General features: G+C 42.6%; 1 protein-coding gene across 2 annotated transcripts in view; it reads right to left on the bottom strand.

Annotated features, from left to right (window-relative positions):
* GRAMD2B (GRAM domain containing 2B) overlaps positions 1–25,350 on the bottom strand; it is a 93,684-nt gene that overhangs the window by 55,136 nt on the left and 13,198 nt on the right. The window contains exon 1 of one of the 2 annotated variants that reach the window (XM_084881399.1): positions 3,337–3,556. The exons of the other annotated variant lie outside the window; for it this stretch is intronic. Within the exon in view, the coding sequence (XP_084737525.1) occupies positions 3,337–3,419 (83 nt within the window). The 5' untranslated portion in view covers positions 3,420–3,556. Of the gene's footprint in view, positions 1–3,336; positions 3,557–25,350 lie in introns of those variants that run through there. 2 annotated transcript variants of the gene reach the window in all.

The following is a 25,350-nucleotide window of genomic DNA, read 5'->3' as shown; positions in this document are numbered from 1 at the left end:
TGGAATTTCCCTGAGAGAGTTAAGCTGAATGTCAGCTATAAGCATATTATATACCTTAATTAGGGGGGATGGGGTTTCAGCTCCCCCAACTCACCAACAGGTGGTTATTGAGAGTAATTAGTACTCTGAAAAATTCAATAAGGGACAATATGATTGGAGTTTGCAATCCATTTAGAGGAAAGCTGACTAATATACAGTAAACTAGTAGGTGAGTTAGCAACTTCAGTGTTCTTATTTGTAAAATGGAGATAATGGTGTCTACCTCATTCTGTAGGGAAATGAATGTAAAGTGTTGGTCACACGACCTATCACACAGCAAGCGCTTTCAGTAAATGACAGCTGCCCCTACCCAGGAGGCCAGGTTCTAGGTGTGAGTCCTATTGGGTGCTGCTAGAGCTGCAGGGGAACGGGGAGAAGCAAGCCATTCGGACACTTCATAGAAAATGTCCTTTGGGAAACCTGAACTTCAACAATTTTGAACTGAGTGACTATTAATCTAAGTTATGAAGTTCAAAACAGAAGTTGGACTGGGTTTCTAAGTGTAACAGTTTGGCTACACAAAATGATTTCAAATAGGGAATTATCCTACCAGTATATCACTGTGATGATGTATTTACCTCCCTCTTCAACTTAGTCTTCCGTTACCAAAGCGAGTCTAAGAGCTCAGAGGAAGAGAGTACCTAGTCTCCAGGAGGCCTGGAAATGGCCACTTTGTAGGGGAACACAAACAAAAAAATCGAACAAATAAAAAGAAATTTAACAAGGACTGCCAAAGGGATAAACATCCTAACTGTGGCGATTGCAATAGCCCAAACGTTTTAATAGCATCTCGTTTGTGTGTGTGATGTGACAGGACCACCCAAGTCCCTAGGAGGGCAGTCCTATCCCGGTGTGCCTCCTCTCACAGCTGCCCTGGGAGTTCCCGCAGGCAGATACCATGTCACAGACATCCCTGTGTTCCCCACTGTTATTGAACATATAGGAGGTACCCCTTTATTTGTTGAACTGAAATGAATTTGAAACTGGCTGTTCCAAAGGAAGCGCTATGTTGGGACCTTGAGCTTCAACGCTTATCATCAACAAAAGTATTTTCCCAACATCTGAAGCATTTTGAGTTGAGAGAATTAGTCCAAATGCTATAGTATGTTTCTCAAACATTCAAAACAATCTCCTTCACTGGGTCTCCAGATGACTAGGAGTATGAAGATTTGGAAACTCAGTAGCTATTTGTGTAGACTTGAGTCATTTTACTTTGTGTAACTACGCAGTTCAAAGTCCTGGGTTCCAGTCTTGCTTGTGCTACTCACCACTCCTGTCACCTATAAACGTCTATGAAATGGTGATACGACTATCCACAGTACCTCTTCGGAGAAGTAACGTATATAAGAATGATTAAGTGCAAAGGAAATAGATAACATTTGAGAGTTCATTTTTTTGTTGAACTCGAATTTTAAAAAATATATTTTTATTGATTTCAGAAAGAGGGAGAGAGAGGTAGAAACATCAATGGTGAGGATCATCTATTGGCTGCCTCCTGCACACCCCCCACTGGGGATGGACCACGCAATCCGTGCATGTGCCCGCACTGGGAATTGAACTGTGATCACCTGGTTCCGGGGTTGACACTAAACCACTGAGCCACACCCCCGGGCGAACTTGAATTGTTAGCAGAGTTTGGGGTGAGAAAACAAAAGCATTTTGTGAAGGTTATACCAATAGCAAGTTTCCTCCATCATTGATTTGTACATAAAGAGTAAAGAACATCAGCTTAAGCTGACAATGTTGGGAAGGCCAAGGAGAGAACAGTCAAAGAAAGCGACAAGTATCAGATGACCAAAGTCTTTGAAACAATAAACGAAAGCGGCTAATAAAGCTATTCTTCCAAAACGTTAGCCCAAACGTCAACAGACACACAGATGAAATATGCTTTTCTAAACAGAAGACTTTATGTGGGTGGAGCCAGGCTGTGAATTTTAAAAACTAGCCAATGCTGAAATAGTGACTGATGGAGATCGAATCTTCATTAAAGTGAGTTGCCGTCTGCGCGGGGCCGAGTGGCCCATCGGCTGGCCCAAAGAGGCTTTGGGCTCAACTCCCGGTTGCGGGTTTGGTTCCCTGGCCAGGGAGTGTACAGAGGCAACTGATGGTTCCTCTCTCACACTGATGTTTCTCTCTCTTCCAAATCAATAAATCTATCCTAAGGGGAGGATTTAAAAAAATTTTTTTTTTTTATCTTCTTTTTATATCAGTATCAATAAAGCATTTTTGGTAATACCCAGCAGCTTGGTACCGTTTTTAAAATTGGGCTGATTTAGATATATCTTAATATATACCGTATTCAGATATTTATCTTAACGTCATTTAATTATGCTAAGCAAACGCCGAAAGATTCTTTTCCTTCTTAGAGGAACGTCTGGCAATAGTAATCATGTAAATAATCATGCTTCTGGGATTAAAAAAAAAAAAAAAAAAAAAAAAAGCTGTGCAGGCAAAGACAAGTTTCATTACAGAAAGCTAATCCCTGAGACCAAAATATTTGAGTTTTCAGTTTCTTAAACCAGAAGAGCGTGTAAGTCAAACAATGTGCAAATCCTATTATGCACAGTAATCTTCTAGGAGGAGTCCCAACCCGATATTTGAGGTGTTTTATTAGATATTCATTGTACTCCTCCAGGCAGCTTCTACACCCTTTCTCTCTCTCTCTAAAAAAAAAAAAAAAAAAAAAAAAAAAGTGTCTAACAAGTTTGTGTCAAGTACCCAACCAAAGGCAGGCAGCCTTGGAGGGGGAAGATAAAGCATAATTCATGTTTTCCACTATTTTCCACTCCCTTGAGGGGAAAAGAGTGAGGGACTGGGGGGGGGGGGGGGGGTGTGGGGAAGAAGACACCCTCAAAGTCTAAATCCAATGGCGAATACACCTCCCCGTGAAATGAACAACCGGTCACATCCACAGACAGCTGCATGGTCCCCCGCGCCACGAAGAAGTGGGACAAGTGGAATACATGTCAGCTCTCCGCTTCTCTACGGGGCTCAGAGACCCGGATGGGTGCCGCAGCCCTCCCGGGGGGCTCCCCGAACACCAGCCTTTACTTTCTGCTCCAAGAACGCACATCCCCTCCGGACGGCAAGCCCCAGGACCTTCCCGGAACGCTGCCCTGCCTCTCCTCCCCAACTAGAGCCGGAGAACCAGAGAGATCGGGCGCCCAGAGAGCGCCCCAGCCTCCAGCCCGTCCGCCTAAAAGTTCCCCAAACTCTCTGCACCCCAAACGCGCCCCTGGCGCGGAGGTCGGGGCAGCGCGCGCTCCCCCCGCCGGGGCCGGGGCTGAGAATACTCACTGGGCTGAGCCCACTCTGCTCTCCCTCTTCCCGGGCACTTTGGCAGGCTTGGCGTCGTCCGCATCTGGCTGTAGCTCGGTCATCGGGGCCGCGGCCGGAGGGCACCTTCAGCCCTCCGCGCGCCTCCGTCCCGCCTCCGGGTCCTCCTCCAGCGGCGGCCGCCCGCCCTCGGGGGCGCAGCAGGCCCAGCCCCGGCCGCCTCCCCCGCGCCCGCCGCCCGCGCCCCGCGCGCATCCAGGCCGCCAACCTGGACACGTCCGAGCGGCCGCGATTGGCCCGAGCGAGCGGGGCAGAGCCGCGGGGGAGGGAAGAGGAGGGCCGGGCGGAGGACAGCCTCCTTCCCCGCCCCCAGGGGCGGAGGGAGAGGAAGAGGAAACCTGTGGAACTAGTCTTTCTTGGGGAGGCAGCTAATGATGGGCCCAGCAGGTGAGACATTGGCCTGGGGAGGCACCCTGCTCTGTAGTTAAGTTCCTGATTCAGAGGGGCTGTTTGCAGCCCGCACCGTCACGAGGGGATTGACAGGTGACCAGCCAGCTGCAGGCGCAGGAAATGGATACGACTGAGGGAGGCGCTCCCACAGATGCGCTGTGTGGGCTGGCTACGTCCTGGCCTAAATTATTCACATGGGATAGTGCCTGGTTGAGGAGCGCTTCCCAGGGCCTTCAGCAATAGCTTACTTAGTTCAATGGCAAAGGCAGTAAGAGGCGGCTGCCTTCCACCGGTTGTCCGGTTGACCATTCCTAGCTCTGTGGAGGAGAAGCTTACATCGAAAGCTCCTAACAGCTTAGGTTTTATGCACCCAGCCGATACAACGAATGCCTCTGCTTCCCGCCTCGCCTCTCGGTGAGGTTTTGACCTGCTGGGTTTGTCTGAAGCATCCATTTGTTCACTGAACACATTTCTGAGAGCTAAACGTTCCAGGCATTCTTCTAAGCATTCCCTTATATAGCAAATAGCTTATGTGTTGTTGGTCTTCAGATCTGTTACAGAGCAGCCGAGGGTAAGAATAACTTGTTGGAAGCCCAACTCTAAAACAATTGTAAGTGGCAATAGCAGAGCATGACATGGCTGCGGGGAAATATTATTAACTCTTTGCTCTGGGGCTGCAGTCCTTCGTTTTTCTTTTAACATTAATTTTAGACTTAAAGAGTAATTATAAAGACTATGCAACCATAGTGTTTATATATATATATATATATATATATATATGTGTGTGTGTGTGTGTGTGTGTGTGTGTGTGCGCGCGCGCGCGCGCACGCACGCACACATAAAAGAAAAACTAGCCCTTCTAAGTAACCTCAAATGTTTCGGAGACGCATGTCCTTCAAAACTTATCAATAAGTTTTCTTATTTCCTCTCCATTGACTAGCTTATAGCATTAGAAAACAGAAGTATATTTTTATAGCCTCCTCGGTCCAAAATTGATTCTCACAACACGTGACAAATAAGTGAATGAAAAATGTTTTATGTAAAAATTCTACAAATATTCTCTCTATGTTTTCCTGTTTTTTCCTTTGGTTGGTTGGTTGGTTTGGGTTTTTGCTTCCCGACCACTGAGCCCCTCCTGCAGGAGCCCATCTGGGCCGGCCGGCCGGGGAAGGCTCTGGAAGCTTGGAGCCCACGCTCATCAGTACCCAGTGCAGGCTCTTCCTGGGAACGTTATGGCTTCAGCCTCCACATCCTTTCTCTAGCTCCACCCCCTCCTCAGGGTGGGGATGGGCTTGGCGTTCAGAAGAGGTTGTCACCCTCCCAAACTCTGGGTAGCCACTCTCTCCTTCACTCTCAGGTGCCCTCCACGCCGTCCCCACGACAGAACTCAAGCCAGAACTGACCTTTTCTGCCCTCAGGTAGTTTTTTCATTGCAGTAAAATATATGTAATAGTTATCATTTTAACCATTGGTATAATTCAGTGGCATTAAGTACATTCACATTGTGTGTAATCATCACAACTATCTATGCCCAAAACTTAAAAAAAAAAATCCCCAACATGAACTCTGTACCATTCAACAATAACCTCTATTCTACTTTCTGTCTCTATGAATATGTCTGTTCTGGGTACCTCATCTAAGTGAATCCAGACAATAGTATTTCTTCTGTGTCTGGCTTATTTCACCTTTTCAAGGTTCATCCAAGTTGTAGCATGTGCTATTTCTTTTTATGCTAAATAACATTCCATTATATGTACATTTGTTTATCCATTAATCTATTGATAAGTTGTTTCTGCTTTTTGGCTACTACCAATGAATGGAATTCCTGGTCATAATGGTAGTCCTATGTTTAACCTTTGACATACCATGGTCAGGCCTCTTTTACCGCATGAGTTAGGGCAAGTGTTCCTCAGCATGGCTTACACCTCAATTAATAAGTGCTTCAGCCCTGACCAGTTTGGCTCAGTGGATAGAGCCAAGGTCTGGGGACCAAAAGGTCCCAGGTTCGATTCTGGTCAATGGCATGTACCTTGGTTGTGGGCATATCCGCGGTGGGAGGTGTACAGGAGGCAGCTGATCAATGTTTCTCTCTCATCGATGTTTCTAACTCTCTGTCCCTCTCCCTTTATCTCTGTAAAAAATCAATAAAATATATATATATTTTAAAAATAAGCGCTTCAATTCCCCTGAAATCTGTTCTTTAGTGTATGGCAGTGTTTCCCAAACTTTTGACATATGTGTACCCCTTCTATAATTTTCATAACGCTGAGTACCCCTTGTACTCATGAGAACGTAGAATTAGGCGCAGCTAAGCACAGTGCAGTGCATATCCCACCAAACTCCGGTGCAACACGTACCCTCACCAAACTCTTCCCGTACCCCTGGGGGTACGCGTACACACTTTGGGAAACACTGGTGTATGGGATGAGGACTTCAATAGTAGGATTTTAAGTGAGAAAGGAGGGGAAGGCTGGGGAGTGGGAAGGAGCCTGTGGGGAAAGAGCAGAGAGTCCTTTTCTGGAGTGGGGAGGAGTCAGAAAGGGGCAAGTGAAGGCCATTATTTTACACAGTGACATTTGCCTAAAGTGAAAAGACATTGTGAACCAGCTTCCCAATTTGTTTATTCTTGGGGTTATTATACAATAAAATGGAGTGCCATATTTAAAAGGCAGCAGCAGGCAAACGGTGAGAGAAACTTCGTTGTTGTGTGAGAAAATAGAGACTGAACATTATGTCTAAAATACATTTTCGGAGGCTCTTTGATTTTGCCCCAATAAAAAAACCTTTGCCTTTCTTCCTCTATTTCTAATATCAAAAGTAGTCCCGGCTGGTATTTTCTTGCAGTTATTGAAGCAGACCAGTAGAAAATGCATGCCTCAAGCATGGCTTTTCAGGAGGCAGGGGTTTTCTTTTAATAGCTTAAAATATTGATCAAATATTGGTCTCTTTTTAAGATTGATCATATACGCTATGCATCTGTCTGTAGTCCCGGTGGCAGAGTTCAAATATGAGTTTGGAGATTTGAGTGGAGCTAAGGTTGTAATATATAGTTAAGTAGTTACCTAATTTATGACACGTGGCAGATTATGTACTTATCTATAATAATAAAAGCATAATATGCTAATTAGACCGGATGTCCTTCCAGACATCCTGCTGGACGAAGCCGGGACTGCGAGGGAAGCCTGGGTCGCGGGTGCCTGCCCGTGGCCAGAGGAAAGCCGGTGCTGGCAGCCAGGGGAAGGAAGGCCTACTCTTTAAAAAATATATATATATATATATATATATATATATATATATATATATATATATATATATATAATTTAAAAAATATATATTTTATTGATTTTTACAGAGAGGAAGGGAGAGAGATAGTTAGAAACATCGATGAGAAAGAAACATCAATCAGCTGCCTCCTACACACCTCCTATTGGGGATGTGCCTGAAATCAAGGTACATTGCCCTGGACTGGAATTAAACCTGGTACCTTTCAGACTGCAGGCCGATGCTCTATCCATTGAGCCAAACCGGTTAGGGTAGAAGGCCTACTCTTGCACAAATTTCGTGCGTTGGGCCTCTAGTTAGCCACTATAAGTGCACGTAAAGTGTTGTCACATGCCTATACTGGTAATGCATATTGTCTAAGGACATGTTTTAGAAGATGATGCTCTTATCAAGATGGAACCTGGGAAGCTCAGTAATAGTTTAACTATGCATAATATTTCATACATTGTCATAAGTCAGAGAATTCCAGGAAGACTCATCACATTATCCTTGTTTACAAATTAAGGTCAACATCCAAAGGAGGAAATGGGGGGAAAAATGAAGAGTTCAGAAGATAGCTATATATGGTAACACTGAAGAACTTAATTATAAAACTTTAAAAAACATTGTGAGAATGAAAGTTGAGAAACATTACATGAAGGGGACCTTTCTTGAGTGATTTCTGTCAAATGTGAAAGAAAGTTTCCCAATGAATAAACATTGGGATGGGATTCTATAAAAGACTGTGGAAACTTTGAAAACAATACTTAAAAAAAAGCAAATAGGCCCTAGCCAGTCTTGCTCAGTGGACTGAAGGATCCCAGCTGGGTTCAATTCCGGTCAAGGGCGCATGCCTGGGTTACTGGCTCAATTCACCGTAGGGGGAGTGCAGGAGGCAGCCGATTAATGATTCTCTCTCATCATTGATGTTTCTATCTTTCTCCCTGTCCCTTCCTCTCTGAAATCAATTAAAAATATATTTAAAAAAAGCAAATAGAATAGTTCTGCACCACTTTTTCCCCAAGCCAGATGGGGAAATCTGAAACATGTACTCTATCTCCCTCCAGGGAAGAGGCAAGAACTAAGCTTACACCTGCGTTGGGAAGAATAGGCAAGATGTCAAGGGCTGACTGGTCTAGGGGCAGATGGTAGCTGGGAAACACTAGAATAAGTCTGATTCTGTGAGAAAGCAGAAGCAGTACAAACTCTTCTAGTTCAATATGTATTTTTTTAATTAAATAAATGATGGCATATAAACAGTAAGTTAAAATCTACCCCAAAGTTTTAAAATATATGTCTATTTTCTGTATGGATGTCATAGATCATATGTGAAGTGGGGAGGCCTCTGAGACCATTCAGTACTGTGATTTCCCCCCCACCAGACTCTGAGGGAATCCAGGGCTCTTTGAGCTAGTGAGGGCAAGAGCTTTGTTTGAAATAAGGTCTTCGGACTCACTGCCTACCTCTAACCACTAATCCAGCATACTAACCGCTTCAGTTAGATGCCTTCCGCTAGGACCTCTTTCATATGTTTACGTTCTGTTTTAGTTTCTGTATGAGGATAGGGGAAAGGGTTGCCTGCCACACACTAAACAAAATTTAAAAAATCCAGCCCTCACTGTCCTTCCTCAGAAAAGAGCCTGAGCTTCAGAGAGTTGAGTGACTTGACTAGAATTACAGCGTCCCATGAGGATGAAGGCCTGGCTTTCCCGACTTCCAGGGGGGTGCTTGTAGGGGCGTAAGAGAGTGAACAGAACAAAGCCAGGTTTGTTAATGTCAGAGACAATGACTTATAGGGGAGAGAGGTGTGTGTGTGTGTGTGTGTGTGTGTGTGTGTGTTTGTGTGTGTGTGGGGGGGCGAGAGCCCAGGACCCTCAGATACACACATCACATTATCAGGGAAGGACGTGGTGGAATACAGAGCTGCACTTTGGCAGTTATCTATTGCTGCAAAGCTAACCACTTCAAAGCTTGGTGACCTAAAACAATAATTTTCTCTCTCTCTCATGGTGTGATGGATTGATGGGGCTCGGCTGGGTGGTTCTTACTTGGGAGTCACCATGGCAGTAGCAGCCCGATGGTACCCTGGGTGGGAGTCATCTGAAGACTCGGCGGAGCTGGCTGTGCACTCCCCTCTCTGGGAGGGCTGGCGGAGCTGGGCACTTGCTGAGCAGTTTAGCCTCCCCGAATGGCTAGCTTAGGCCTCCCTAGCGCATGGTGGGCTCAGTGTGATTAGACCTTTGACTTGGTGTCTGGCTTCCTCCACAGCGTGTGTTCCGTGCGAGGCTCTCTAAGAGGTAGACGTGGGCATCAGGCAGTTTCACCCTGTTGTATTCTGTTGGTCACAGGTGAGCCACTGGGCCAGCCCAGGCTCAAGGCCAGGCGGGAATACAGGAGTGTAGTTCCCTGGGGACCGTCGTTGGGGTCCAGCTATCACAGTGCGAGTAACAGGTCCCGCCCTCAGACTATGGGTGTTTGTCCATGGGCATTTTCTAGCAGCTCCGTTCTAAGTGCCTGAGATACAGAAGTGAACAAAACAGACCAAACCCATTCTGCAGGAACCCTTGCGTTCTAGTAGGAGAGAGCCAACATGTAAAAAGCAAGCGCAGAACACAGTTTTGACAGACAAGAGATCGAAAGAAATAAACCAGAAAGCCAGGGAGTGGGGGGAAGGCCGGTTTCACACAGTAAGGAGAGGGAGGCCTTTTTGAGAGGTGACAGCTCGGCTGAAGCTTGAATGGGGGGAAGGAAGAAGCCACGTGAGGTGTGATCACAGGGCTTGGCAGCCAGAGGGAGGAGGGTGGAGGAGGAGGAGGAGGAGGCAGGTCGCAAGACGGCCCTGTTCTCCACTGTGCCTGGAGCAGGAGGCGGGAAGAGAAGGCTGGTGGGAGATGGTCTCACAGAGCTGTTAGCTGTGTCCGTTTGGTTATCATCTGTCCTCTCTTACAAGAACGGAACTTTTGCAGAAACAGGGGGCGTGTCTGTCCTGTTCACCGCAGTGCTGGTTCGTGTTAGACGCTCAGGAAATACTTGTTGAAAGGATGAATGAATGTGTCACTGGGTGGTTTTTTCCAACCACTGCTTCTCAACCACACTCCCCTGGAACCCGAGTTGACCTGAGATATTCTAATGTTGAATGCACTTGGTCTTCTTTTGTGACTTGCAGGGGAAAGGAAGAGAGTGAATGAAAAGGAAGTATAACTCACACGCCTTCACCCCCACCCCACCAACTAGAAAACGGGAATCTTGGGCTCATGCTCCTCGTCACTTGTCTGCTAGCTGACGGCAAGTGCTGGAGACAGGCCGGCGGGTCCCCTGACTCCTAGACGGTCCAGCTTCGGAGCACATCCCAGAAGCACTGTTTATAACCCACAGGCAACAATTCAAAGCTATGGGGTCTCCGTGGTCCCTCAGAGCAGCAGGCACACAGTGACTTCCTCTTCGTGTTTTGGGAATTGATGATCACCTCGCCCGAGGAGGGCTGGTCTTGCTCCTCACACCCTGGACAGGCCCGTGCCATGTTCCTCCCCGCGGGGTGCTTGGACAATACAGTCCGTGTAGAGCAATGATCACATTGTTTCCAAGCAGTTACAGTTGTAGTTAATTGTTAAAGTAGTTTCTGCATGTGACAGTTTTCTTTATATCACGCATTGCATACTTTTTATTTATTTTTCTTCTGATTTTTCATTCTTTTTTTTTTTAAATACATTTTTATTGATTTTTTTACAGAGAGGAAGGGAGAGGGATAGAGAGTTAGAAACATCAATGAGAGAAACATCGATCAGCTGCCTCCTGCACTCCCCCTACTGGGGATGTGCCCGCAACCAGTGTACATGCCCTTGACCTGAATGGAACCCGGGACCTTTCAGTCCACAGGCCGATGCTCTATCCACTGAGCAAAACCGGTTTCGGCTTTTCATTCGTTTTTACATATTTTCATTTTATTACTCCTTCTTGACAGTTCCTGTTAACATTTTGTTACCTTTTCTTCCAATCTGTCCTCTATGTAGCACTATTCACTGGTGAAAATTATCCAACAAATAAGCTGGCAAATAAGGAGCCCCAGAGAAGGGAATGCAGACAACACCTCAGGCAAAGAAAGTCTTTCTATTTCTCCAAAGTAGCTTCACAATCTTTTGGTTGAATCATAACTATATCCTTCATTTGAGACAAACTGAACAGCTTGTCCATGCTTCCTTTCTTCCTTCCTCCCTCCTACCCTCCTCTCGCCCTCCCTCCTTCCCTTCCTTCCCTTCCCTCCCTCTCTCCCTCCTTCTATCCCTCTATTCATCCCTCCCTGCTTCCCTGCCTTTCCTTTCCTTTCCTTTCCCTTCCCTTCCCTTCCCTTCCCTTCCCTTCCCTTCCCTTCCCTTCCCTTCCCTTCCCTTCCCTTCCCTTCCCTTCCCTTCCTTTCCCTTCCCTTCCCTCTTTTCCTTCCTCCCTTCCTTCCAATTAACATTTTTGCTTTTGTTTTTGTTCTTTGATGCTTATTGTGTGCCAGGCTATATTCTGAGTGATGGAGCTGTAAAAATAAATAAGCACCTGCTTGCTCTAAGTGAGCTTTCAATACAGTGAGAGAGAGCTCAATAGACAGATATTCACAAAACATACATACGCAGAACTTTCACATTCATATGTCACAACCAAATACTCAGACCAAGTGACATGGTGATGTTAAGTGATGGGAAGGGGCAGGAGACGACCCTGTGATACTTCATTTTCTTCTGTTTTGGATCAAACACAAGCTACCACCCCCCTTTACCCCCGCACCTCCTCACTAATCTGCACAACTTGTTGAAAGGCCCAAACGTAAAGTCAGGAGAGCTGGGCTCTGGTCCAAGCGCTGTGCTCTGCGCTGGAATGTGAGGCTATTAATGGAATACAGCACTGAAGCGCAGAATACGGCCTCAGGAAAAGACCCTGGAGCTCATGGGCACGGCAATGTCACTTTCTGCCTTACGCAGACTAGCTCTAAGGATGAAGAAAAGCAGCCCAACTTTCCCCACAGGAATGTTACATCTACCGGTTTGCAAAATGGAAATTTCAAATGAATTTTATGTGGAGAGAGTAATTATTAAAATAGATTCGCTTGTGAAGCTCAGTGCCTTTACCCCCTCATGAGCTTTGTGCTTCTTTGGGGTTAGCTCCTACTTTTGAAAGCAAACCAGATGTACACAGAATGTTTCCCTATGTGTTAAGATCATGAACCAATTAAAAATCAGAATTTAATTTTGATCAGTAGTCAGGCAAAGAAATGAAGTTAAAAGTTCATCTTTCCTCCATACCAAAAAATATATATAATAAATTCTGAAATAAGGGACATAGTAGAGGGAGATTCAGAGGTTAAAAATCCTTGCCCCTCCCCGGCCCAGCTTTTCCCCCCAAAATGATTAAGAAATGCCTGGTCCTGTGGAATCCCAGGTCCCCAGATCCCGAGAAAATATTGTACACATCTGTAATAGACAGTGCGAAGGAGATGAGAGCTGGTGGGAATGGACTTGGTCCCTAGCTTCTTAGATGAAACCCCTACGTGATCCCACAGTCTCTGCTCTGCTGCCCTTGTCTCAGGCACCGCCTGTGATATCCTCCCAGCATGCAGCGCGTGTCTGAGCTTGACTTGTCTTGGCAATAGAAGAGAGCTCTGACCTGGGAGGGACAGGGTGGGAAGGATGAGGGAATCCTAATATGCATCTCCCTACCCCTCTAACCCTTCATTTCCTCCCGTCAGAAAAAGAAAGGAACAGCGGTAGTAGTATCTATCCTACAGGGGGATTTAAAGAGCCAACGCACATAAAGGAATTAGTACAGCATGGCAGGTAATAGTAAGCACTCAGTTCGTATAAACTGTTGATTACCATCATCACATTAATATCGACCGGAATAATGTTTTAACAAATGGAGGGGATTGCCCTCCCTTAGTTCATCAGCCCTCATTATTTAATGGTTACACCCCCCACCCAACCCACCATAGTCAGACTTAAAATCCCTTTACATGCTGTATTGTGTGGTGGGCAAGGGTGAGTAACACTTGGACACTAGATTTAAACTTATGATCTACCACCTATGAGCTGTGTGACCTTGGGTAAGTTTCTCAACCTTCTGAGCTGTAGTTTTCTCACTGTGAAAAGGGAGAGAGAATAGTACCTATCTCATAGAGTGGTTGTGATCATTAAATGCATTAAAACATAGAAAGACACCCTAACAGGTTTGGCTCAGTGGATAAAACGCTCGCCTGCAGATTCAAAGGTCCCAGGTTCAATTCTGGTCAAGGGCATGTGCCTTGGTTGCAGGCACATCCTTAATAGGGGGTGTGCAGGAGGCAGCTGATCGATGTTTCTCTCTCATCAATGTTTCTAACTATCCCTCTTCCTTCCTCTCTGTAAAAAATCAATAAAATATATTTTTAAAATTAAAAAATATATAGAAGGACCTTTAAGAATAGGGAGAAACTAATTTCATGATATTAGTGGTTAGTTTCTGTCATGATGCTGCATACTACTTTTCTCTTGGTTTACAGTTACATGTGTACAAGCTTGTCTCCCCATTGAGATGGAGATGGTGTCTTGCACATCTTTGCAATCTCTCAGTGCCAAGACCGGTGCTTAACAATTCTAGACACTGAACAAGGCCAGTTGGATTGATTTCATTTTCCTAGTCAATGACTTTCAACATTTTCCAAATTTCCCCGGTTAATAACGCCATAAAGTACAAGGGCTAAGCCTTCCAAGCCTTTTCCTGTTACTCAAGAATTCCAGGCTGGCATTTACCCCTGGATTCCTTATTGCTTTTAGGAATAAAAGTTGCATATGCTGCCGATACCGGTTTGGCTCAGTGGATAGAGCATTGGCCTGCAGACTGAAAAGTCCCAGGTTTGATTCCAGTCAAAGGCATGTACCTAGGTTGCAGGCACATCCCCAGTAGGGGGTGTGCAAGAGTCAGCTGATCAATGTCTCTCTCTCATTGATGTTTCTAACGCTCTATCCCTCTCTCTTCCTCTCTGTAAAAAATCAATAAAATATGTTAAAAAAAAAAAGTTGCATATGCCCATGATTGAATTCGGTAATTAGTTATTTCTTTGTTGTTCTTTCCAGAGATTGACATCAAGCATAGACTGATGCTCTATCCTTGGTATTATGTGGTTGACGCAAACAAGTAATTCTAAAATGTGCTTTCTACCCACAGATTCCCATCTCCATTGACACTGGCACCTTCAACATCTCCTATGAGCCTTCAGGAGGAAAAGTAAGGCTTTTTAACTCATTTTACTTCCCTTTACACTCCCCCTTCGATTAAATGTTACTATCACAGAAAGGACCAACACAAGATTTTATTCCCTTGGGTTGTGTTGAAATCTTGATATTTCCTGACTTCAAGGGAAGTCGCTGTTGTGTTTTCATTTCCACCCAGACAGTTTCACCTGGGGGCTTCAATAGCACCAGGCCATTGTTTTCAAAGGTATGGTATGTAGAATGTTGTGACAAACTTTCTAAAAATTTGGACTACAGCCGTCGGTCATTAACATTCCATCCTCTTTTGGCAAAGTTGTAGATTTTTTTTAAATGACAAATTTCAGCTCTATTGTTTTAGGATTCAAATATTATTGAACATCTAATTTTTAGGGAAATGATGCTGGCATTCCACTGTGAACTTGTAAACTGTTCTTTCGCAGAGAGCCTCTTTCTCAAGAGCAGATGTGGGGGATATATATATATATATATATATATATATATATATATATATATATAGACAGTCTCTCTGATCTTTGCGAAGGTTTGGAGACTTGTGTTACTCAAAGGTGAATATTTCCGTGCGTCAAACTGTTATATAAAGCTGCTTTAATATAAGATGAAACTCATCATAGGGAAGTTTTGATCTATAAAATTACAACAACAAAAATGTAACTTTAATTTACATTAAGGTGAGTTTACTTTAACTTATGTTACATTTTTTCTCTCCTCCTGCTGTCTCTCTGCCTAGTGTCTAAGCTGTGTGGGGGCTGGGTCATTGTCTCTTGCTGAGCCTCTATTTCTAGTAATTATTATTTCTTGAACAACAAATGATGACAGAAGAATGCTACACATTGTAGGCAACATCCAACTTAGAAATGCATGTGTTATAAATGGCATTTTGTATTTCATTATAAGATTCAGAACGTATTTTCTCATGTAAAGAGTAACATGAACTTAAGTTTCTAGGTTTACTCATAAAGATTACTTTACCACATATTTAGAATTCTGTTGTTTTAGCTACCGTATTTTTCCGTGTATAAGATGCCCCCATGTATAAGAAGCCCCCCACTTTTCCAAACCAAAATTAAGAAATCAATATTTTAAACATCTTGCTGGTTTTCCTCTTCAGGCCTCCTCTTCCTCCTCCTCCTCCTCCTCCTCCTCCTCCTCCTCCTCCTCCTCCTCCTCCTTCTTCTTCTTCTTCTTCTTCTTCTTCTTTTTTTTTTTTTTTTTGCATTTTAAGGAGTTGTTCTTCCTGTTTTCTCCACTGTTTGATCAGACATCCTGGGAGGAGATCCAAATTGTCTCTCTGCAGCTCTATTTCCATGCTCTTTTGCATAGCTGTTTACATTCAGTTTGAATTTTGCAGAGTAAGACAATTGCTTACTGGTATTTACCTTTTTGTTTTTTGACAAGTTTATGGGCTCAGAACGCTCTGGTCCCTTTTGCATCTGTGCACTCTCCACCTCCACCTTCAATTATGGCATCAGCTGACGTCAGTAACAATAAGGCTTGTGATTGGAGGAAGCCTGTCTGACAGGGTGTGGGCAGCTATGCACCCTTGGGCTCCCTCCTCAGCTGACTTCCCTGTATAAGATGCTCCTCAATTTTAGAAAAAAAAATAGCGTCTTACACACAGAAAAATACAGTATTCCAGAAGCAAACTTCTGGGTAAACTTGGGAATCAAATCATCATTTTATTTACTTTTATGAAATCATTTGAAAACTGGTTTATAAAGTGAAGGCTCTGCTTATTGTATGGTAAATTTTCCACTGAATTCAAAGATAGGTTTCCCTCTATGTAGCCTCCTTTCTGGGTACATACCGTGTTTCCTGAAAATAATTACATCCTCTGAAAATAAGACCTACTTACAGGTTTCCTTCTGAGTGAAATATAAGGCATCCCCCTGAAAATAAGGCCCCCCTAGGCTGTCTCAGAATGCTATTGCTAAACATGAGAGATTTGGACCACTGATTCTGAAAGAAATGGAGTCACAAGAAATTCACCAGGAAATTCAGGAATTGGATTGTTATGATGATGTTCCAGAAGATGATGACATGATTGTCATTGAATAAATGAGTAAATTCTTGATAATGTAGAATTCACAGTTTGTCTGGTTTGTGTTGACAACTACCGTACTACCGTACCATATACAGGTAATAAATTTCCTTTATTTTCATTTAACAATAAATGTGTACCGTATTCTTCTTCATGGAAAAATAAGACATCCCCTGAAAATAAGACCTAGCGCACCTTTGGGAGCAAAAATTAATATAAGACACTGTCTTATTTTTGGGGAAACAGGGTATTAGTCAAAGGGGTCAAGGGCAAAGAGGAACTGGCCCCTGAGGGGTAGATATTTCTTCTGTGGGGCTTTGGGGGAGACTCTGCCCTAATTCCTGGCTCTGTGAAAGCCCTCTCCTCCCAGTAAATGTCGACTCAGAGAACTTCTAATTTCTACCTGTGACTTTCCCCTTTTAGTTACATATTCCGTATAATTGCCTCAGGCCCTTTAGGAAAGTAGTGAAGGAAAACCCTGGAATTCATTTTGAAGCTACCACAGATCCACAGGCTGTTATCTGAAACCCAGGGGCCTGACGTGCTTTGGAATTCAGGGATATTTTTGGATTTTCAAAAGATAATATGACACATGTGCTGCATGTTATAGACTATCCCCAGCTTTAATCCAACACAGTAACATAGCTTCACTAAGTGTGTGAACATTCCCACTGAGTGAGATGGACAGACATTGCTTACAGCCTCACATCTCTTCAGGCCAGGTGTTGCTATCCTATATATAAAAGCCTAAATCACCATTACGAACAGTTGACGGCTCAACCAGTGGTCCAGTCGCTATGATGCGCACTGACCACCAGGGGGCAGACGCTCAACTCAGGAGCTGCCCTCTGGTGGTCAGTACGCTCCCACAGCAGGAGTGCCGCTCAGCCAGAAGCCGGGCTCATGCCTGGCGAGCACAGCTGTGACACTTGTGTAACCTGCTGGGATTACAGTGTCTGTCCCTGATGTAAGACCTGGAGTCATCAGGATTCTCTCAGGAGCTCTGAGCCTTGCCAGCCACAGAGACATGGACTACTCAGGTCATATGGTTGGAAAGCTGTATAATAATGTAAAAGATCATCGTTCCATTCCATAGCAAAGTTCTCAGTTTCAGGACTAGGTAAAGCAGACCCGTGTCCAGAAGTTGCCATAAAACATTTCCTCTTGCTCAGGAAACTGAGTACATGTCTCTCCTGCTGCTGTTGACTTTTCAGTCCTGGAATTGTTCTTTTTCTTCTAGCATTGATTCATCTGTAGGCTGCTAATAGATTTTTTTTTTTTTTTTGATTAGTCTTAGTAATAAAAGAAGCTTTAAGAAATGAAATGAGCTTTTTCCAATGCTGGTTTATTTTCCATGAAGGATGTTTGTGAATTCTGTATAGCCTGGAGCCAGGCTAGGGGTTCAGTGAGGCTGACCGGGAATTTCCCCAGAGCACTCTCCTCTGTCCAGCCAGGCCTTTTAGCTACGGCAGGTCATTTCCCCAAATCACGTGATTCTAGTCTAAGATCATAGTTGTTACGTTGAGATTAAGGCAAAGTGATTGTATCTTGAAGTGTGCTGATTAGGAAAGTGATTAGAAAAGAAATTTTACTAATTATAATTCATAAGCAAGAAGAGATTGTGCTTAATCAACTGTGCATTACAGAATTTAATTATGAGACTAAATGTTAACTATTTTTTTTAAAAAAATCCTCCTTAGTTTCTTTCTTAAAGATATACCAGTCTTGTGTTTCCTTCCTAATTATAAAATACTGTTCTCCCGTGTTTCCAAAGGAAAAGCATCTTCTAACCATAAAATAGATATAGAACTCTGAGTTATAAGAACTGCAAAAGCAAAAGGCTGATTCTGCATAGTTCACTTTAGAAAAAAGGGTTTGGGGCTTTTTGTGTGTGTTATTGTACTTTGCAGACCCACAGTTATGACTTTAATGCCGTGATCCCAATAGTTTTCTAAATATTCTTTAAGCGAGCCTTAAGCTGTTAATTTGGTGGTCTCATTCTTAGTAAGGAAAAAACCCGTATCTGGGCGCTCCAAATGGAGAAAAACCCTGACCTTTATTTCATAGAATTGGATGTGTGTTTGCGTCTTCTCTATATGTCTGACCAAATCACCCTACCAGGCTCCACCTTGGATGAGGGCAGGAACCATCACTATTTTAGTCACCTGTGTATAGCCAGGGTAAAGCCTCCTGAGTTAGATATTCAAAAAAAGAAAACAGATTTGAATAGCTCAGGCTACAAGGAAATCATGATTGTTCTAGGAAGCCCAGCTGATCTTCTGGTAAGTCCGATGGGTCAGAGTTCTCTTTTATGATGATCGGACTGTCTGTCATCTCTTCCCACTCATTTGTCCCACTTTAGCTCTTCAGGCCTGTAGAGCTGTTCTGCCACAGGACAAACCTTTAAATATTTGAGTTGACCCTCATACCCGAATCCCTCCACCTGGCCTCGGAACTTTGCTTCTGAGACCAATATTCCCTAGTTTCACAACAGACTTAGATCCGAGTTCCGCTCGTGCTCATACACGCTCACTTCTGAGCATGCTCCCGATGAGCACCTTCAGGGGATATGAACTATGCATTCTAGAGTCTCTTTATGCCATTTGTGAGGAAAGTACATTTTTATGTTTTTGAGGATTTTTTTTTAAAAGCTTTTCAGAGAGAACTTCTATTTTAGTTTTACCAAAACCCTGCCTCCATCGGAGGCAAATTAAATGGGATATAGTTATTATCTAGGAGACAGGTTTAGCCACTAATGGTTCATTCATTTTGTCTTGTTTCCAAGTCAACTTATTTGGACGAGTAAATTATTAAGATAATTTGACTCTTTGTGAAGTTTAAACCTGGAGATTTAAAAGGAAGGTCCATCCCCTGGACGATCTTTGCCGGGACTGTGTCTTCCATGGCGGCCAAGCCACGGCCCAGTCTGATTCTGGGAACTAAGGTTTCCCTTTATGGCTGTTGATAGTTAAGGCAGAACTTTGAAGATTTTGTAAGGCTGCTTCTAAATAAGCATTTACTATTTATTTTCTCATAGGGCTAAAGGTACAATTATAAAAAATAATTTATTGATTCTCATGAACTTTGGATACTTACTGAAGGCAATTAAAAAAGTCAAACTATTAATGTGGGAGATGCAAGCACATGTATATACAAACATATTGGAATTTTTATTAGAAATAATCTGTTAGGGAGATAGTATCTTACATTTGGGTAATCAGAGAAATAAAATTGTAAAAGAAAACAACTTTTCAATTATTTTTTAAAAACTTCTCAGTTATTTGAGTCCTTTGAGATGGCTGTCAGTTTCTAATTGACGGTGGAGATGGGAGTGATGGAATGAGGGGAAAGGCAGAGGAGGAAGCCGGTGGCTGAAAGTAGGGAAGGCAAAAAGAGAAAGGGGGACAGGAACGGGAGGGGCCAGGCAGGTGGAATGCCTCAGAAATTGTAAGTAGCCGCAGGGTCCTCACCTGTTTCCTTACGTGAACTTTTAGGATATATTTTGTAACTCCCTGGTTGAAGTGAAACAATGCTTATGTAACAGACGTTTTATTGTTCTGGGAAAAAGGACGTCCCTTCCGCTTTATTTTTCAAATATATTACAGTTAATTTGTGATGGTTACTGGCTCCAAAAAGAGCTGACACAGCAACGGATCCTTCTACTTTCCATGAGATAGATGGCGATTCTTACTAAGCATTGGCAGTGGAGAAAAGGACTAAATTGGGGCGCTCCTGCTCAGGGTTTCTTTCCCAAGGTTACCCCTTTGATCTGGCCTCATAAGGACAGTTCGACTCGTAAGTACTGTTCAGGGGTGTGTCCTGAACTCTGCTCTTGGTGACAACCATTTCATCATCTGTACATCTGTGAGATTCTTCCTTGAAGGCCAGGACAAAGGTAAAAGTCAAAGACGTTTTGTATTTCATCTACCCTTCCTTTTACCTTTCCTTTAAAGGACATGCTGGTGCCAGGAAAGCCCCAAGGGTTCGCTTCCGCTAGCAGGGCCGGGGAGCTGAAGGTCGTGTGAATGGTGGCAATAGACAAAAACTCCCAGGATCCCTTCAGAGTAACCAGGCCTAGCTGGCCTGAAAGCCATTCCTTGGACCAGTCCCACCTGCCAGTGTCCTGGGTGTCAGCAGACTTCCCACTTGGGAACCAAACAGTGTGTGGTGTCCTCTTGGCCTAGGAACCCTTCCAGAGCCTCTTAGTCTTCTTCTTCTTTCCCTCAAGGATCTGTTCTCATCAGATGTGGTTTTGGGATCTTCATTTTCCACCTCTGAGCAGAAAAGAGTTAACATAGGCCTGAGACTGCTCTTCTCAGGAAGACCTGTGTGCAAGGTTGACCATCTAGGAACCTGGGTTTGGGGAGTGTTCCCACTCTATCGCTCACTGAGTGGAGACCAAGCAAACAATGTGATTTATGCTGAACATTTGCTTTCCTTCTGGGAGTATGTATTTGGTGCATGTACCAAATCAATATGTGCACAGCTCCAATGACAACCTTGAATTTGAAGTCTTGGCCTAGTTTCCCTGGGCAGAAACTTGGTACACATTTTGCTACATTTTCCTTGTGAGGGAAGAATGTACTCTCTGTGACCCTTCGTGGAAAGGACCAAGCATAAGGAAGGCACCACATAATGATGTTTCAGTCAACGACAGACTGCATAGACTAGGGGTGTCGAACTCAATCAGAGAAGGGGCCAAAATCTAAAATCCAGCCTAAATCGCGGGCCGAATGGTTTACTGAACAGTCATAAACTGACAATGTCATAAACTGACAGCGGAGTGCAGTGATGACAGCGTGGTGCGGGCCACATTGCAAGGCCTGGCGGGCTGGATTTGGCCCGCGGGCCTTGTGTTTGACACATGTGGCATAGACTGTGGTGGCCCCATAGGATTTTAATGGAGCTGAAAAATTCCTGTCGCCTAGTGACATCATAGCAGTTGTAAAGTCAAGCAATGTATTACTCACACATTTGTGATGGTGCTATTGTAAACAAAACGACTGCACTGCCAGTCATATAGAAAGTATAACACATACAGTTATGCACATACAGAACATAATACTTGATCATGATAAAAACAACTATGTGTTTACTATATTATTGATTTTTTAATTGATTTTTTTAAAGAGAGGAAGGGAGAGAGATAGAGAGCCAGAAACATCGATGAGAGAGAAACACTGACCAGCTGCCTCCTGCATACCCCCCACTGGGAATGCGCCCACAGCCAATGCACATGCCCTTGACCAGAATCAAACCCGGGACCCTTCAGTCCACAGACCGATGCTCTATCCACTGAGCCAAACCGGTTTCGGTTGTCATGCTATATTCTTAATCACTATTTTAGAGTGTACTCTTTCCAGTTACAAAAGAGACAAGTTTTGGATCCAAGATGGTGGGAGAGTAGGTAGACTATACATTCACTTCCTCCTAGGACGATATCAAAATTACAACTAAATTATAGAACAATCAACCTGGATAACCATCTTAAGATTAGTTAAACAGAAATCTTATGACTAAGGATATTCAGAAGAAATCATATCGTTACTGGTAGGAGGGGAAGAGACGCAAAAAGGGCTGAGCCCATACCCACATGTGATGGTTGAAAATCCATAGGAATACCTCAGCTGCAGGGGTTTCCCCTGAGGAGAAAGGGGTCTCAACCCCAGGCTGGGCTCCCTAGCCTGGGTCATGAGAGCCAGGAAAAGCAACCCACATAACATCTGGCTGTGAAAATCACTAGGCATTTTGCCTTCCCCAGATGACACAAGAGAATGTTGGAAATTCAGATGCTCTCTTAAAGGGCCAGCACACAAAATCTCATTTGTGATCATTTGCCCTGAGCTCCTGTGGAGGGACAGTAGCTTCATATAATCTGCTGTTGATTTCTTCTGGTGTGGTTTTAACTTCAGATAGTGTATTCTTCATTTTTTAATGGTTCTTAAGGTTTTTATGTCCTTTTTAAATGTTTATTATCTCTTTGTTGAAGTTCTCATTGAGTAAAACCATTCTTTTTCTAAGCTCATTGAACATCCTTATAACCATTGTTTTGAACTGTGTATCTGATATATTGCTTGCTACTAGAACTGATAAATGAATTCAGTGAAGTAGCAGTATACAAAATAAATATTCAAAAATTGGTTGCATTTTTATACACTAATAATGAACTACCAGGAAGAAAACTGAAGAAAACAATCTCATTTACAATTGCATTAAAAAATACCTAGGAATAAATATAACCACAGAGGTAAAAGACCTGTTCTCAAAAAGTTATAAGACACTGAAGAAAGAAATTGAAGAAGATAGAAATAAATCAAAGCATAGTATACCATGCTCACAAGTAGGAGGAATTAATATAGTTAAAATGTCCATACTACCTAAAGCAATCTATAGATTCAATGCAATTCCTAACAGAATACCAATGGCGTTTTTTCACAGAACTAGAACAAATAATCCAAAAATTTATATGGAACCACAAAAATCCCCAAATAGCCACAGCAATCTTGAGAAAGAAGAACAAAGTTGGAAGTAGCACAGTACCTGATATTAAACTATACTACAAGGCCATAGTAATCAAAACAGCTTGATATTGGCATAAAATTGATATAATAGATCAATGAAACAGAATAGAGAGCCCATAAATAAATTGATGACCATATGGTCTTTTAATATGACAAAGGAGGCAAGAACATACAATACGGTAAAAACAGTCTATTCAATAAATGGTGATGAGAAAGTTGTATTGACACATGCAAAAAAAAAAAAAATGAAACTAGACACCACCTTCTTATATCAAATACAAGAATAAACTCAAAATGGATTAAAGACTTAAATGTAATACTTGAAACCATAAAACTCCTAGAAGACAACATAGGCAGTAAAAGCTCTGATATTTCTCTTAAAAATATGTTTTCTTATACATCTCCTTGGGCAAGGGAAACAAAATAAAAATAAACAAATGGGACTACATCAAACAAAAAAGTTTTTGCATAGTAAAGGAAACCATCAACAAAACAAAAAGACAACCTACTGAATGGGAAAAGCTATTTGCCAATGATATATCCAATAAGGGGCTAATATACAAAATTTATAAAGAACTCATACAGCTCAACACCCAAACACCAACAATTTAATTAAAAAGTGGGCCTGGCTGGCATGGCTCAGTGGTTGAGCATCGACCTAGGAATCAGGAGGTCACAGTTGAACTCCTGGTCAGGGCACATGCCTGGGGTGTGGGCTTGATCCCCAGTGTGGGGCATGCAGGAGGTAGCCAATCAATTATTCTCTCTCATCATTGATGTTTCTATCTCTCTCTCCCTCTTCTGAAATCAATAAACAATATATTTTAAAAAAGTGAGAACAGGACCTAAAAATCCATTTATCCAAAGAGAACATGCAGATGGCCAATAGACTTGAAAAGAAGCTGAACATCACTAATCAGAAAGATGCAAATTAAAAATCACAATGAGATATCACCATACACCTGTCAGAATGGCCATCATCAGTAAATCAACAAACAACAAGTGTTGGTGAGGAGGTGAACATACAATAAGGTAAAAACAGTCTATTCAATAAATGGATTACAAATTAGTATAGTAGTCATTATGGAAAACAATGTGGAAGTTGCTCAAAAAACTAAAAATAGAACTACTGCTGGACCCAGCAAATTTCATTTCTGGATATTTATTTAAAGCAATCTAAAAAACCAATTCCAAAAAATATATGCACCCTATGTTCCCTGTAGCGTTAAATACAATAGCCAAGATATGGAAGTAATACAAATGTTCATCAATAGAGGAACAGATTAAAAATCCGCTCCTCTATTGCCATGAAATATTACTCAGCCATAAAAAAGAATGAAATCTTGCCATCTGTGACAGCATGGATGGACCTAGTGCTAAGTATTGTAGAATTAAGTAACACAGAAAAAGACAAATACCATATGATTTCACTTATATGTGGAATATAAAGAACAAAGTAAACAAACAAACAGAAGAGAAACAGACTCTTAGATACAGAGAACATTTTGATGGCTGCTGAGGGGAGGAGGAGGATTGGGGGCTGGGTGAAAAAGGTGAAAAGGGATTAAGAAGTACAAATTGGTAGTTACAAAGTAGTCATGGAGATGTCAAGTACAACATAGGAAATATAGTCAATAAAATGATAATAACTGTGTTTGCTATACACCTGGAACTAATACAAAATAGTGTTCATTGTAAATTGTAATTAAGAAAACACAAGTTTGCTGTAACCAGTGTGTTATGCCAGCACATCTTGTGTTTACTCCATCTCTTCATTGCGTCATTTTCTCTAGTGCTTGATTTAATCTCCTGTTGTTTTGTACAGTAACATGCGATCCAGGCTTGTAGAAGCAATAGGCTATATACCATACAGCCTAGGTGTGTAGTAGGTTATACCGTCGAGGTTTGTGTAAGTGCACTCTGTGATGTTTGTACAGTGAAATTGCCTAATGACACATTTCCCAGATCGTGTCCTTATTGTTAAGCAGGATGTGATTATGTATGGATTTCTCCAGACTCTGCCTACATCTTTTTCCCTGTGACCCAGCATTCTGTGTCACTGTAATAAGCCTTAGCCATGTGTTCAACTATACGTTGAGTTCCATGAATTCTTTTAGCAACTCTGAGTGTGGGTAGTTTTAGCCACCCCTGACACAATTCCTTTCCTTTTGGTACTCATCTTCCTATATCCCTATTTTAACCCTATACAATTTCAGTGAAAGGATAAAAGGGAAGTGTTTTTGAGAAGTTAACTGGCAAATAAAGACAAAATGGGACTACATCAAACTAAAAAGATTTTTTATTATTGATCTAATAAAAATGTGTCAATCTTTTAGAAATCAGGAAGCCAATTTATCAATTACCAAACATTATTTATATACTTTGCACTTAGGCAATATGAACTTTGAAAAAAAGGAATGCGTTCTTAGACTCACTAGCTTAAAAAAATAGCTCTATTTAGATATAATTTATATACCATGGAATTCACTCTATTAAAATCTGCAATTCAGTGGTT

The sequence above is a fragment of the Pipistrellus hanaki genome, assembly GCF_964339955.1.
Source record: "Pipistrellus hanaki genome assembly, chromosome: 4".
Taxonomy (NCBI): Eukaryota; Metazoa; Chordata; class Mammalia; order Chiroptera; family Vespertilionidae; genus Pipistrellus; species Pipistrellus hanaki.
This window is presented reverse-complemented; position numbering and strand designations above follow the sequence as displayed.